At 58.1% G+C, this 16,148-nt stretch overlaps 1 protein-coding gene across 1 annotated transcript in view; it reads right to left on the reverse strand.

Moving 5' to 3' along the window:
- The window catches only part of KSR2 (kinase suppressor of ras 2), a 78,856-nt gene that overhangs the window by 33,312 nt on the left and 29,396 nt on the right, over positions 1–16,148 (reverse strand). The window contains exons 6-10 of the mRNA XM_026088357.1: positions 10,783–10,852; positions 10,174–10,257; positions 8,443–8,510; positions 6,430–6,548; positions 2,249–2,417 (exon numbers count right to left, since the gene is read on the reverse strand). Coding sequence (XP_025944142.1) covers positions 2,249–2,417; positions 6,430–6,548; positions 8,443–8,510; positions 10,174–10,257; positions 10,783–10,852 — 510 coding nt within the window. The remainder of the gene's footprint in view (positions 1–2,248; positions 2,418–6,429; positions 6,549–8,442; positions 8,511–10,173; positions 10,258–10,782; positions 10,853–16,148) is intronic.

Raw genomic sequence — 16,148 nt, forward strand, 5'->3', positions numbered from 1 at the left:
GGAGGGAGGCACGCTGCCCGGGCCAGGGGCCAGGAGATTTGCTAGTTAAGTGTTACACGTACGCAAAGGCTTTCTAAAAATGCCAGACTACCATTTCACATCACGCAAGGGGAAAATCCCAGTGGGATCTGCAGGCTGTGCAGCTCAAGTTTATCTGTTGCAGAGCAGGCAAGCTCCTTGCTGGTGCTGCATGGTTACTTCTCAGCGGACAGCCTTCGTTGCCCGTTGGGGTACCGAATGCCTCCTTGCGGCACTTCCGACATCTTCCTCTCCCCCCTCCATCATCCTGCCTGAATCCCCAGCACGCTCCAGTGAGCAGGAATTTTCTGCAAGGCCATAGACTGCTTGAGATGCCAGGAACGAGCCTGGAGACCTGAGGAGCTGTGCTGTTTTTTCCCAGCTTTGGGAAATGTTTGTTACCATGGCAACGGATCCCGCCAGTCAAATCCCCCCCCTCTTCGGCCTCCCTCCTCCTCCTCCCTATCTAAAGGCTTGTCAAGATGGAAGGGAGGAATCAAGAGGAGTACTGCAGAATTAACAGAGCACGAAGGCACTGACTGGCTCCCTCGGAGAAGCAATCCCGCCCTCCTCCATCCCGAGACCTGGTAGTGCATTAATCCCAGGTTTGGTAGCTGGAAAAGAAAGCAGAGGGATCCCGACCTCACAGCTGCCATCCCATCGGAGACGGGCAGCACCGAGGCTCAGAGGCCATGGCCACGCTGGGGGTCACTGGGTCTGGCCAGCGCCGCAGTGCTGATCCTCGGAGTCACRGGCCACCAGCCTCCGGGCACGAGACACGCAAGTGGGAACATGAGTCCGGCCAGGGGTGCAGCCGAAGGGAACTGCCACCCTCCGCTGTTGGAGGCATACCCTGGAGAAGCGAGCACCCCAAATCTCGGCTTCTTCACTCCAACCTGGAGAGATCTCACTGTGGGATGTTTCAGCATCTCAGACACAGGCCAGGGCCACAACTTCCCCTCTTCCTCCTATCTCCAGTCCCTTTCTGGAGGAAAGTTGATGTGTTCAGATGGAGAAGGCAATCACTGAGGAAGCCTGAAGCCCCTCTGAAACCCCTCAGTGCTTCCAGGAGCCAAGCTGAGCCATCACCTCCAGGCAAGAGACCTTTTCTGGAGCAGCAACACCACCCCACGGACATCCTCAAATGGCAGCAGCACTGGGGCAGRCAGTCGATAGATTCGTATGCCAGAAGGGGCTCTTTTGGCCATGYAATATAACTCTTACATATCTGCTGCCACCTGGCTAACCCTGCTCTCAGCCCCTTATTTAGGAGCGATTTACAGGTGCCTCCTTTCACAAAGGCACCACCATGCTGACAGCAAGACCGCAAGGCATAAAGAACACGCCRCCTCCCCAGACAACATGTTCCTGTGATTAATGAACGTCTGTGAAATACTTCTGCTGCCTCTTAGCCTGAAGTCATCTGGCTGCAGCTTCCAGCCACTGGCCCTCGCCATCCTCTAGCACCAGAGTCCTCACTTCAGCAGGGACCAGCAGACTGCAAACAGATGACCTCTTCCATTTTCCCTGAAAAGGCTGAGATCTGGAAGCCTCTCCTTTGGCACATGGGTCTCCCCAGACCTTGGGACACAGGTACACAGAGAAGATTCAGTGGGACAAGCTAGATCAGAAACTCTCCAGTATCAGCTTCTCCTATCTGTCGCTCCATGTGCACTGTGGCCCTGCCCTGCAAACAAGCTTGTTGGAGGTACATTACCCCAAAGATGCAGTGAAGGCATCTCAGGTTACCATTGAAGAGTGGTAAGAACTTGCTTCCTRTTTGCCATTGAGGCAACAAATACACCAGGGCACGTCATGCACAAGTCATGCCTGGAAACTCTTTGGTGGCCGCAAGTAGGACRGGTTGCCCACAGAGTTTGTGCAGGCTTCGACCCTGGAGGCTTTCAAGCCAGCCTGCATAAAGCCCTGAGCAAGCTGCTCCGGCCTGATAGCTGACCCTGCTCTGAGCAGAAGGCTGAACCAGAGACTCCTGGAGGTCCGTTCCAACCCCAGTTATGCTATGGTCCTAAGCTTGGTTTTACTGCTCTTTTTTCTCTCCAGTTTTCCCCATCCTAGCAAAAGTACAGGCAGGCAAGTGAATCTAGTGGATCCTCACACTGAGGACACCTGGGGGGGCACAAGCCCAGGCCTCCCTCCCCAACGCAGCTCACGTGGCACACCTCTCATCAGGGCCAGATGTACAGGCGGAGGAGCCCAGCGTGCACAGTACCTGGCAAGTTGAACTGCTTCTGCTGCCGCGTGCACTGTGGCGAGGGGTGGAGGGGGGATGGCGGAGTCGCACTGGGTGGCAGTGGCGGGGCAGGCGAGGAAGGTGTGGAAGAGGTCGTGGAGGAGGGGTTGCTGCTGGAATCCGGCTGGTAGGGCACCGGGATGTGGTCCTGCAGGAAGATGGAGACARAGAAGAGAACTGGTGAGAGTGGCACCAGCCAGCTTGTCCCACCACTAGACTCTCCAGGGCTCCCAGGATGGCAAGCAACGCTCATGCAAGAGCTACACCTCTGTCCAAGTTGGGAGCTGCACCTCCCATGACTTGGTCACTGCCTGGAGTAGGATGGAGGTGCACAGCAGGTACAGGAGAAGTCCCTGCCAAAAGACTGCAATGAGGAGAACAAGCCAGGGTTGTCTCCATTGCTCTGAGCCCCTCTTAGCACACCACCCATGACACCTTGGCTGGCCATGTCCYGCTAAGAGCTGACGTTTCACACTTCACAAACAATGATCAGAGCCCAGCACCAGCATTTCCCAAGGCCATTTGTGTTCATCAGTTTGCACCAAGGCCCTTTCACACCAGAAGGCCCTTTCACACCTTCTTTGTAAGCCCCTCCGTGCTGCACACCCACAGCTGAGGGCTTCCCAAAGCCTGCTTATGTCGCCAAGTCACAACCGCAGAGACTGGCAAGAGGGACCCGCATCCCTGGGGCTCGGTCCTTAGGGACACCAGGGCCCTGGCAGCTTCTGTTGACCTCAACTCAAGCCAGAAACCCAGCCCCTTGCTTGGAGGAGGGCTGGGGGCTCAATTCAGGAAGATCTGAAAGGACCGCCAATGTCCTCGGAGCATTGCGCAAGCGTCCTGAGACATCTCTTTGTGCCCTCCTCTGGCTGGCTGATCTCGCTCTCTGTTAATCTTTCCTAACTGAGGCAAGGGAGACAGCTCTAGGGTAAATGAATAGTCAGGGCAGGCTTCTAGAGAAGAGCATCCATGCCCGTCCCTTTCTCTTGGTACCAGGWCAACCTGCCCGGAGCCTGCTCTCTAGGGATCACTGCAATGGGTTAGGAAGGACCACCTGAGAGCAACGCAGGGGAAGAGCAAAACGTGGAGGAGGACAGCCTATATGGCTTCAGTCAAAAGATTCTGGTAAACCATCAGCAGCAAAAAAAGCACAGTATTTGTCTAACCTCACAGCTGCGGTGGGCTTGGCAGCTACCTGATGCTGACTGAGGGAACCAGGTCTCTCCCTGTCCCACCTCACAGAAACACGATGTGAAGGAGGGACACGAGTATGTACGGGTAGGAACAGCTCGCAAAAGGGGACTGTGCACCATCGATGGTGTTATATTAGACCCTAAAAGGAAAACTGAGGCCAAAATTTTGCACCTYGCTCACGGTCTTGCTGCCCAACTCGGAGACATCACAGGGTCTGGTTTTGGGAAGCGCTGAGCACTCRACTCTCCAAAGAGAGGCGCTCCCACCGCGAGAGCCCAAGAAAGCTAGAAAATCTGCATGCTCGTCCCTCAGTGGGTAGTCAAGTTGGACAAAATTAGTTTTTAAATGAGCTGGGCTTTTTGGGAAAAGCGTACATTTTGCATACTCCATCCTGACATGCACAACAATGTTGGCCAGGTAAATTATTTTTTAAACCAACATCGGAGGCCACTAGGAGTAAAAGTTCAATGTTATTTATAGAGCACTGGATACAGGATATGTCCAAAGAAATGCTTTTAGAAAGAGCAAAGTAAGAAGGAATCGCAGAATACAGAATGGTTGAGGTTGGAAGGGACCTCTGGAGATCATCTAGTCCAACCCCCCTGCTCAAGCAGGGTCACCTAGAACACGTTGCACAGGATCACGTCCAGGCGGCTTTTGAATATCTCCAGGAGCCCCTGTTTCATAAAGCACATTTATACAGGAAACATTAGCCAGGATGGGAGTGCTCTGGTCAAAGCCTGGGCAGAAGCAAGACGACTATTTCTAAGTTGTTGCCAATACAGCTGCTATTATCGATCCTCCTGAGAAACAGCCTGTTGCATCCTACAATCCTATATCCAATTGTATACAGCTCTTTGGATTTGCATATGCATAAATATGTGTATATATACACACACATATAGATACACATATTAGCACATACATCTATAGGTACTGGTGCATACATGAGTTTCCCCTGCAGCTTTCAAAGTGTAATTATATATATATATTCRTATAGCTATTTTATATATGTACATATATATGCATATATATGATTAGCATGATTACACTATGGTTTGGGAAAGGTTAAGGAAGACAAAGTGACTGTCAAAAGCCATCCAGCAGGGCGGTGGCAGAAGGGGGAACAAGGCTGATGTCCTTCGGGAACCTGCAGGTTTGATGACCTGTTCCCCAAGTCCCCCCATCTCCTCTGGCACCAAGCATTTCACTTCAGGGGCTTCCAGCCTGCAGACTTCTTTCCCCGCTACCCCAGAGCATCCGTGCGTGGCCTATTGGAAATACTCTCTGAGGAAAGCGATGCTATAAAATTTCACCCTGGAATAAATCTGCAGGCTGTAATTACTATTAACGCAGCGCAGAAGAGCGAGCTCGCCAGGTGCACTGCCGGGGCTGCCTCGAGCGGCTCTGCCAGCGACACGATCAAATTCTGCGCTGCTCCGTGTTTGCTTGGCAACTTTTTTTTAATTTTTTTTAACTGAAATCCCAAGTGGTAGCACAGAGCACAAAAAAAACCAAGAAATCCAGGTTAGATTTGTCACCTCCGGAGGCTCAGCAACGCGAACGGAGCAGGACTGATGGGGCAGAGGCTAGTGCGAAAGCTCTGATCCTGCGTTATTTCGAAGCCGGTGAAGGAAACAACGCTGGCGGATGCAAAACCCYGTTGAAAAACGCCGCCTGCCCGTGCACGGCAGCCCTGACACCGGGGGGTGGCAAGCCGAGGGCTGCTGGAGCGTAAAATATTAGGATCACTGGAGCGTGCTGCATACCGGCACACAGCTGGATTTCAGATAGTTTCATCTTGAAACTTTCGGATAGTTTCAGATAGTTTCAGATCGTTTCGGATCGTTTCAGCTTGATCCAATTTCCTTTAAAGCTGGATATCCAGCCTTAAATTTCTTTACGTTGCTTTTAAAGCTGTCCTCCAGCTGAGAAAGCAAACGGGTGTCGCGCTCTGGGGACGGACCTGCCCCGGGAAAGCTTCGTGCAAAGACCATCCCCGCTGCCAAGCTCCCAGCGGCTTCTCCCGACCCCCGGCTGCGACCGGCAGCTCGCAAAACCGAGGCAAACGGGGCTGTGCTGGGGCTGAAGCACCCGGAGCCGAGYGGCAGGTGGAAAGGCCACCTTTTTGGCCCCCTTTCATGTGCAAAAAGAGCAAAACGGCCCCAAACGTCGGCCAGCCTCGTTCAGGCTCCGCGCCCGGATTTCCCGTGCCCCCAGCGCATCCGCGGGGAAGGCGGGCGAGAGCCGGCAGCGCCTCGGCCGAAACCGCTCCAGCTTTCCCGAACAGCGTCTCCCTGCCACGGAAAGTCAACGTTTGCTTGCTATTATGGGGGGTTTTTTTAAAAAAAGCGGCTAATAAAGAGCAGCAGCAGCGCCAGTCCTTCTGTTCTGCTCTCCGGCTAACCGGAGCTGGATTTACAACCCTGCCGCGAAAAGGGCGTTTTGCATCGTCCCTGCTGAAGGGCTGCAGGCCCCACGACCGAGGCTGGAGACTTGCCCGCGGCCCCGCAGCGAGCTCGCGCCAGCAGTGCCAGGGCTGGGCTTGCACCCTGCCTTTGGGTGCCGGGGGTGCAGGTGGGCGACCGGGGGCCGAAGAACCGAGAAAAGCCGCTGAGCTGCTGGCTTTTAACACGGGTTATCGCGCGCAACGAGTTTGCTGCTACGCTGAAGAGCATCCTACCCTCCGGAAAGCTCCAAAAAGCTCGGAGGCACCGCTTCTTATCCGGTTCGGCACTCCGCCTCCCTGCCGGCACGGAGTTAAGGGCCATGGTCGCTCGACGCGGTGCCCGCGTCTGCTCCTCGAGCGCTTTCCCTTGGCGCGGGATGAGGCGTCCCGGGAAGGCGGCAGCCGCGTCGGCCTCGCTCCTCACCCCGGTCTCTGCGGGAGCGCGTTCCCGCACGTTCCCACGCGCCGCCCCGGAGGGTCCCGTGCAGCCCGCAGGACAGGGCGCTGCGCCTCTCACCTTGTTGATTTTGTTGGTTTTGGGAAGCGTCTGGCTCACGTGCAGGTCCGAATACCTGGGCGGCTTCCGCAAGGGGTTGTTGATGTCGCAGGGCACCGATTCGGTCCGGACTAACCTTGCTGCGTTAAGACGGGAGAGGGGGGAAAGGGATCGAGAGGGGAGAGAAAGAGAGAGAGCGAAGCTTTAGGAGGGCGCTCAGGGTCGGAGCGCAGGTCACTCCTCCCRCGAGCCCTGCGCTCGGAAGCCGCTTTTGCATCGCTAAGCGTTTTCCAACCAATCCCCCGAGTCACCTCCGGAAGGGCTTTGCTCCGCGGCCGCGGGCTCCGGGCATGCAAAACGCCGGCCGGAGCTCAATGGCGCTCACAGTTCCTCCCATGCTGCCCTACATCCTGCCAAAGGCCCCGCGGCTCCGGCGGGATGCGCGCCGGGATGAACGGCCCCTCTGCCGAAGCGGCTGCCGGCCGGGAAAGGAGCGAGCGCTAGTGGCCGCGAGTGCGTGGCTGCACACCCCAGCGCCCGCGTCCGGGGCGAGCCGCGCTCCTCTTCCTCGCGCCGGCTCCCGGCACTGACAGCGGGAAGGGTGCCGGACACGGAGCTGCGTCGCAGCCAGGCGGGAATTTCTTTGCAAGTTTTTTTTTTCTTTGTAAATTTTCGGTGATGTTTCTTTGCGCTCGGCCCCGCGCTGACCGCAGGACGAGGCGTTTCAGAGCTCGTTTTGGGGCTACTGCGCTTTGCTGTAGCCACCRCGGCGTGCTCCAGCACTGCCGGAAATGCCCGTAGCTCCCGGACAGCCATGGGAGGCAGCGGGGGCTCATTTCGGCTCTTCCCGGGAGCCTATGGGCCAGGCAAGCTGAGCACCGCGGCCTTTCCATTACCGTTTCCAGCAGGGAAGCAGGAGAGCCGGGCAAAGCCGAGCTCYGCGGCCACCTTCCCGCAGCCAGCCCGGCATCAGCCACCCTTGCTGAGCAAAACCCACGGTAATCCATCGCAACGGGCCTCGGAGCATCCTCCCGCGAGGCCGGCGCGGGAACTGCCAGTGTGGGAACCGCCGGTGCGGGAAGCGCTCGAAGCAGGAACCACCGGCTCCAGCCCCTGCCGCCCTAAACACCTCCAAGCATGGGCTGCAAGAGATCCCGCGGCTCGGCTTGGCTCTTGGAGCTGGGGAATGGCCCCAAACCATTCCCGTGCCATGTACGGAACTGAAGCTTTTCCGGCTGCTGCCGGATAGAAATTGGCCACCTCTGCGCCAGCTCAGTCTTGCAAGGGGCGACGAACATAATATATTCCTCGTTTTGATAAGGGGAAAAATATATTCTTAATAATCAGGTGCTATTTAACAGCAGCAGCCCGAAGGGATCGAAACCAAAGGCACGTTTCGGCAATCCGAGGGGACCGCCTTTCCCCCTGGGCGACGGCGGTCCCGCTTTCCCTCCTGTGCCGGGAGCGCCCGGCCGGGCCAAGCTCTGCAAGGAGGTGGGGGGGGGGGGGAAGCGACAGCCCGTCTTCGTGGCGCCGCGGCTCCGTCCTGGCCCGCTGCCCTTTGGGATTTCTCCGCCGCCCTCCCGGAGAGCGGGGAGTGAGGCCRGCGGCGTCATCGGCACGGGAACGAGACGGGCCCCCCGCATGCATCACCGGAGGCAGGGCCGGTCGCGGCGGCGGCGGCGGAGCCGGGGGGGGGCCACGCTTCCGCCCAGGCCGCTTTGCACCGTTAGCAAAAGGCTCAAACCTGTTGCACTTACCCCGTGCTGTGGGGAATCTGAAAAGGAAAGGTGGCAGGGGGAGGGTGGGTGGAAGTGGTTTGGGATGCAAATCTGCCTCGCACCGTACGGCTCGTCTCCCTACAAGCGGAAAAGATGGTGGGTAAAATTTTTCGCAAAGCGCCYGAGCGGTTCGGGAGCCTAAGTGCCGTTGGCTGCCAACGGGCTTTGGGCTCCCGAGCCCCCTCGGGTGCTTTCGAAAAGGTTCCCTGGCGAAAAGCTCCTGCAAGGCGGACCCGGAGAAAAAGCTCCTTACCTCCGCGGTGGATGATCAGCAGGTGACACGGCGGCGCCTCTTTGGTGCATTTGTTGTGGCACTTGAGCCTGGTGGGCAACGGGGTGAGGGGGGGGGGAAAAAAAAGAGGAGAAAGCAGTAAGAAAAGGGATGAAAGGACCCACGGCGTCCTGGCGCGGCGGCAAGACCCTGCCGGGGGGAGCCGGCGGCGAGCACGGGAGCGTTGCTGCAGCCGGAGGCCCCTTTTGCAAGCAGGGAGGTGACTTGATTTATTGTTCTTATTTTGCAAAGCCCTGGTTGCTCGCTACCTGGACGGTCCCACAACCGAACCCTCCTAGACCCATCGGGTTTGGGGGCTTTCATGTGAAAACACCCATGTTTTCCGTTAAGGAGGCCACGGCTCCAGGCAAGACCCAGCGGAGCTGTTGGTCCGGCCCCAACCAAAGACCTCGGAGATGCCCATCTCCCCACCGCAGGGCGGTGGGACACGCATCTCCCCACCAAAGGCCACCGCTTCCACTGGGTCTTTCCACCTCCTCGCCGCCTTGGGAAGGCGAGAGGAGAGCGAGGCCGAAGAGATGCCTCCTCCTCCTTGCGTGGCCAAACCCAGCTGCCCTGTCCCAGCCTGATGGACATCCAAAATCGTCGTTTCTGACAGCCCGAGCTGCAACGGAGGCAGCAGAGCTCGGCACACGGCGGGGAAAAGACCTCGCCGCTATTTCCTCCTGACCGGCGGCCGGGGCTAACGCTGGGTTACGCTGAATTAAATTCCAGCGGAGGGGAAGCAACCGGATCCCCCCCTTCCTGGCTCCCCTTGCTCCCTTTGGCAATCGATGAATCCCGGCCATTGTGGAGCTCCTTATAGCTTTATTACCAGGGCGCTTAACCAACATAATGAGGCCATTTAGAGCCACGGTCGTTCCGTTTAATATTCCGCAGAGCCTCCGCTTAGTCGGCGGAGCCGGGGCAGGAGCCCGCGCAGGGCTTCACCCGCGGGTCACGCGTGCAGGCAGCGGCAGGCTCCCGCGGCCCCGAAACGCTCCTGTTTGCTCCTAATTAGGGATGTAAAAGAGTTTCCCCTCCCCAGCCGCGAGCGACGGGAGGGGAAAAAAAAGGCAAAGGAAAAAAGGATTCGGAAAACTAAGTGCAAAGGGTGGGGAAAAAAAAAAACCCCGCGGCAGATACAAGTCAATGAGCCGGATAATGAGAGGTCAGCCTTCGAGGAGCCTCGCGCGGTAGCTTTTATTATAAAGCCCTTCCCGGAGGAAGGGTCAACGATTCATTTGGTATTTGAGGCTTGGGGGCTTTTTTTGGGGGGGGCTGGTTGTTCGTTTTATACCTGCTTTTCCCCCCCGCCCTGCTCCCTTGCTCCTTAGGGGAGCGGAGCGCCGGGGCCGGCTGCGGCAAAGCCGGCCGACGTAAATACTTTGCGCCCTAACTCTTAGGAAACATGGGATTCGTTTGGGCTCATCCGGGTGACGCCGGAAAATAGGATCGACGGAGAAAGGGGCAACGCCGGGGCCACAAGCCTGGGTGCTCCCTCCGTCCCGCGGCGCCCAGCTCCGAACACCCGCGCGGCGCCTGGGTGCAGGGGGCGGGGGAGCGAGCAGAGGACGGCGTTCAATTTGCAAGAAAATAAGGGCTTTTCCAGAAATTACTTCAAAATAAATAAATAAATAGATAAAAATAAATAAATAAAATAAATAAAATCGCATCCCGAGGGCAGTTTGGGGGCGCGCGGCGCCGACGTACTTGCAGTTTTTGCACTTTAAGCCGAACAACATTCCCTTGCCGCAGACGGTGCAGGTCTGGGACATCCAGTACTTGGTGGAAAACCTGCAGGGAGAAACGGGAGGGGTTGGAAAATCGCTAAGGGCGGGAGCCTTCCGTGGCTCCAGCCCTCCACCCGCACCTCCGGAGTCGTTCCTGGCCCATCCCTTGGTTACGGCGCCCCGAAAACCAGCTCTTTCCCAGCTCCCGCCGCTTCCAGCGTTTTTCCTTCGCGCCGAGGATAGGGAAGGGCGATGAGCGGGGGGGGAAAATCCGCTGAAGGGCGGCAGGGTCGCCGATAAGGCGCCGCTTCTTATCGATAGCGCCTCGAGCCTTATCTAAAGCGTGTCCAAGCGGAGATGGAATTTAAATGGGCTTCGAGGCCGGGGAAGAGAGGGAATAGCTCCGAGTGCCCCCCCTCATCCTCCCGCCCCGGGGAGGAAGGAACGAAGGCGCTTATGGCCCCGCCGCGGGATTTAACTCCAGGAATTGCACGTGGCAAAGGGCCTCGGGTGCTGCGGCTTCGGGGAGCACCCGTCCTGCCGGGATGGGATGCCGGGAAGCCCTTGAGCCGTCGCCGGATCACCCTACCTGTGTTTTATGGAGTTTCCGAGGTCGCGGCGGGGGATCTGCGGGGACCAGCGAGGCACTGACAGCGTATCTGCGGGAGAGCGGAGGGGAGGCGCAGAGCGAGCGTGACCGCGGAGGAACGCGGGAATTCGCCCTCGCCGGCGGGAGCGGAGGATGCGCGGGGAGAGGCTCCCGCGGGAAAGTGGGAAAAGCGGGAAAGGGGTCCCTGCTGCCCCGGGGGGCTCCACGCATTGCACACGCATTGCCCACGCGTGCCGTCTCCGGGCAGCACAAATCTATCGGAGCCCCTCGAGGGTTTCCCCAAGGGAAAGGGGGAGCGAAGCCGAAATGGCAACCGCCTAATTTATTAACAAGATGTCAAGCCGGGCGGCCGCACTCGCGGCCCAACAAGCCGCCGCGCGTCCGCCTCTCGGAGGCCGGTTCAACTCTTGCTCAAAGGGAAGGTTAAAAAATAAAAAGCGGCCTTTGGTGCTCCCCTTCTAAGGGAAAAGGGAGGAGAAAGGCTAACGGGAGCCCAGCTCGATAAGGAAAACAGGATAAGTTCATTAGCGCCGGCTTGAAGCGGTGTGAGCAGCAGCAACGCAGCGGCTGCAGGATTCCTCCTCCTCCTCCTCGCGGCGGCGGCTCCAGCTCAACCCCGAAAGCCCAAAGAGCCTCGTCCTCCTCCCGCGCCCTCGGCCATGAGTCAGGCATATGATTTCAAAGGCTGATTTTGGGGGGAAAAAAAGAAAAAACCCCAAGAACCCGCTCGAGCAGCTCGCCGGCACCGGCGGCCCCCGCGCGGGCTCCACCGTTTGCTCGCGCCGCCGCCGGCTGCCTCGCCAAATTTGCTCTCGGTATTAGCCCCGCGGGCGGGGAGCAGCGCCTGTTTGCTTTAATATCCCCTTTAATATCGCGGGCCGCAGCGCGCTCTAATTGCCCCCCTTCTTTCTGAAGGTCACATTTGCATCTCGCTGCCCGCGGCGGCTCCAAAGTCTTGGAGCACCAGCAGACGGACCGACATCAAATACGTCCTGAAGGCATCAGGGCAGCTCCGTCTCCTGCTCTACCGCTCCTCGCTAGGACAAACTCCTCAGGTTTCCCGGCCCCCTTTGCCCCTCTGGCTCCGGAACGGCGTTTGCTCGTCGGGAAATCGCATCGCGCAAATCAACCCCCCCCCTCCACTCCGCCGAGTCCTTGCCGAACGCACGGGCGAGACCAGCGCTGCTCCCGGAATTAAATTACAGCCTCCGCTGTATCATCAGCCGCGCTTTATTCCAGCTAACTTTCAGCTGGCCTCAATTAAATCCTGCCGGCGCGGGGAAGGGGGGAGACGCGGGAAGATGGCTGAGGCTTTTAATTACTTTCTAAACGTGCTCGCTGCAACGTTCGTTAGAGCGTAGCGGGGATTTTCAGCCTCCCAACCCAAACGCGGGGGAGGAAAACGAGATGTTCGGCCAAGGAGGCGACTAAGTGCAAACACCCCCCAGAGCATCCCCATCCCTGCGTTGGCCCTGGCCGTTTTCCCAAGCCGCGGCCCGTTTTCCAGCCCCGGATCCAAGGAGCATGCGACCGGCCGGGAAAACTCGCTGCACGGGGACGTCTGCATGGGACCCCCCCGCCCTCGCACGGGTCAGTGCGGGGGGAGAAGGAGCAGCTCCAGGGCAGCGCCGCCGCTCCGGAATCTCGGCCGGGCGGGATCAGGAGACCCTGGGGCTCTTTGAAGCGTGACACCAGCCTCCTTTTTGACGGCAGCTGCCTGAGCCGCATTAATAAGCCTGAGCTGCCCCTCCGCGATTGATGTTCGCTGACCTCCCGGCGCCGCGCATTGCTTATGCATTTATCACCTGGAACCTCGTTTCCAACCCCGAAAAAAAGAAATCGGAGCTTTTGCAGCCCAAGTTCTCCTCGCGCAAGTTTTGCGAAGCCTCCGAGCAGCATCTCCGTAAGAGCCCGCAGCCCGGTACGGCCCAAGCAGAGAGCCAAAAAGCGCCAATTTGTGCTGCCCGCAGCCAGGAGACAGAGCCAGCAGATCCACCACGTTTCCAAACTGGATGCAGCCCCGGAGGTCCCTTCCCACAACAACTGCCCTGCGCTGTGTGCGGCCGGAAAGCCAAAGCCGTGAGTGGGCAAGGCAAGGGAACGCGTTCCGGATGCGACTGTGCCAGGAACTGAGCCACCGGCTCAGCAAAAGGGTTAAATCGTACCCAAAATCGGAGGCGATGGTGGCTGCAGCTCTTGCTCCACGCGGCACAGTTTATCCTTAAATCAACAGCCCGCGCTCGACGGGGATGGAGCGTGCCGAGAGGAGGGAGGGTGACAGCCGCGCTCGGCGCCTCTCCGACAGCGGCCCCGCACGCCCCGGTGCCACCGGTGACAGGCAGCCGTGACAGCCGGCGTGGGCGCCTGAGTGGCACCCGCGCGCACCGGGGGCAGCGGCGCCGGCGCTGCACGGCCGTCCCGCTCTGCTGCACGGCACCCATGGGTGCCCTGCGCGAGACAGCAGTGACCCGCCGAGGCGGACCACCCGGTTTGATGGGCTCTGCTCCGAGCGTCCCCGTCCTGGGCATGCAGAGAGGGAGCCAGAGCTCTTCATCATGTCCATCTTCCAACCTCCCTGGGGGCAGCAGGGGTGGGATGAGGAGGAAGACGAAGTCCTGGGGGCTCAGCAAGCCCCCAGCACCCTCCCCAAACCCACCCGGAGCATCGGTCCCGGCCAACAGCGCAGGGCTGCTCCAGGCACCGCGAGGACGATGCCACTCGCCCACCGTCCCCAAGCCGAGCTGGGGCTCTTTCGCCAACAACAGCGGTTGCCCCCAAAGTCGTTTCGAGGTGCACTAAGTTGTATCCATCGTGGTTGCGTTTTGGCATGATATCCCCCCCCATCCCGCTGCTGGCATCTTGCTGGGTGCCCAGGGAATTTGTAGGAATTTGTTATCCATCACGGTGACAGCCAGATAAACAAACCCTCCTCCTCCAACAAACAATGCGAGCCTATTTTAGCCTTATGAACGGGACAGATAAAACCGATGGGAGTAAACTTGGAAAGAATCCCCGGCGTGACTCACCGCGAAGCCGAGGAGCAACAACGGCACTCCGTACTCCGGCAGCACCTCGAACTCGGGGCTGGAGGGCTGCTCGCGAGGCTGCTCCCACAAGGGATCTTCATTCAAGACTGCTCTACAGCCAAATGACCAGCTTGGCAAAAAGCTTGCTCTGGGCTAGCGATAGCTATTCTCGCTCCACCATGATCGGATCATGTTGCCAGCAAAACCTAAAACCATCTCCGAGTAGCGCAGCCCGCATGTCAACCAGCTCATCTCAACAACAGCTCTTCATTCATGGCCCAGGTGCGTCAGGGGCCGACTGCCAACCACTAGCTCTCGTGTGCTATGGGTCTTGACCTTGAACGCTGAGGACAGTCCTTCTAGAGACTGCCTTCTCCTTGACCTCGCTGCACATACAGAGCTCTCCCTGGCAAAGGGAGGAAGGACCATCTCCAAGGTGGGCCCACGGCTGGAGAACAGCCGTTCTCGTGAGTGGGGAACAACCACAAACAGGAGGCTCTGCAGGACAATGGAGGAAAGGCCACCACCTACATTTCTGCCTCTTCTTCCCAACCAACCTTCATCCTCAGAAACACAGCTTGTACAGACATTATCCATCATGAGTTAGCACACTTGGATGCCACAGCCAGCTCATCATCACCTCATCCCCCATCACCCGGCCTCAGTGGCCAGATGTGGCCAAGGAGGCTTCTCCACATGCAGCCCCCACAATACAGCCCACGGGGAGGGCCCCGTGGGGAGGACAACAGGAGAGCCAGCTCCATCCCCCCTAGGAGAACATTTCTACCTCCGCTCAGGTTCCCCACCCTGATGCCAGCACAAAACAGGGCAGGCCCAGCTCCACAGGGAATAAAATCCCAGCTGTGAGCACTCTGCTAGCAACAGATGTGCGACCCGTGAGCTGGGACAGGACTGTTCATGGGGCTTTTGTTAGTACTGAAATAACCTTTTTCTTTCCTAGTGGGAGGGCTGGAGGTTTCCCTCTCTTCCACTGCAACAAACCTGTCTACAGCCACCAGGCAGTGACACCAGACCGACATGCTGTAAACCAGATGCCACACTTGACTCTCTGAACAAAAACTGCACTGGAGTGCTGGCACCCATCATCCAGACCCACACCATGAGTGGTGAGGAACCCACATACCAAAGACAGGACCCTTCTCCCCTCAGCAATGGCCATGAGAGATGCTGGAAGAGCTTCATGCCCAGGGAGGCACCCGAGACACCTTAGTGTCTCCGCCAGGGAGGGTGGCCTGCGCTTGGGAAGCACCAGGTCTCGGGCCAAAAGCAGCCTTTTGGCCAGCCTGGACATCTCCAAACAGCAGAAAAAAGCAGCTACAGCAATGCTTAGAGCACTAGCGTTTGTCTTGCCCTCAACTGGGCAGGAGGACGCTTGCTGATGCAGCGGGCCAAAATGAAATCGCAGCCTTTGCCCGTCGGCTCACGAAAAGCAGCCGAGGTGAACGAGGCAGAGCTGTTCTCTCTCCGAATCGCTCCCCGGTAAGAAAACGGAAGTCGCTTGATAATAATGGCAGTTCATCTTTGCGGCATGACAATCCTATTTATTTAGCCGGAATGTCACATTCAGTCACTTCACCAGCGTAAATGCTCGCATTGTGATTTTTTTTCCCCTGTTCGGAGCCTTGCAGGGTCAATCAGGCTTAGACAGACAGAGCCGTATTCTTCCTGCTCGGCATAACATCGCCGGAATAGGAAATCCTCCAGACTCGGGAGGCAACTTTGGCAGTGTTTTTCCGCAGTACCGCTGTCGGGAGCAGCCCGAGGGCAGATCTGTCGTTACAGATGTTGAAACGCTGCAAACCCACCTGGGGACAGGGCTCCGACCTGCTTCGGGGCAGCCTGCACCGAAACAGCCAGGTCTCAGCTGCCACCGGCTGCCTTTCCTCCGCTCAGCCGGAGTCACAAAAATCAAAGCCGCCAACTGAGGAGGTCCGAGCAGAACTTGCCGTCGGGTGCAAACGTGGCCGCGTGAGTGCTCACGCAGGGTGTCCTGAGTGCCTTTCCATGGGTGCAAGGGGGAACAGGACAAGGTTAAGGAGAAGAAAGCCACTGATGGTCACTAAATACAAAAAACTACATCAGACTCGGAAAGTCTCCTGCCAGCAGCAGGTCGGGCTGGGACAGTGTTAGAGGGAAGTCTCACGTAGGTTTGTCCTGTTCTCGTTCTTTCCCAGGGAACATCCCCGAAACGCTTTTCTCGCTCCCTGTGCTCCTCACGCCAGCATCAGCTCTTGGACTACACAAAGGAGCAACAGATACTAGAGACATGAGAGCTGCTTCGTATCCAGCCAGAGGCAA

Source organism: Apteryx rowi, unplaced genomic scaffold (assembly GCF_003343035.1).
Source record: "Apteryx rowi isolate R43461 unplaced genomic scaffold, aptRow1 scaffold_768, whole genome shotgun sequence".
Classification (NCBI taxonomy): Eukaryota; Metazoa; Chordata; class Aves; order Apterygiformes; family Apterygidae; genus Apteryx; species Apteryx rowi.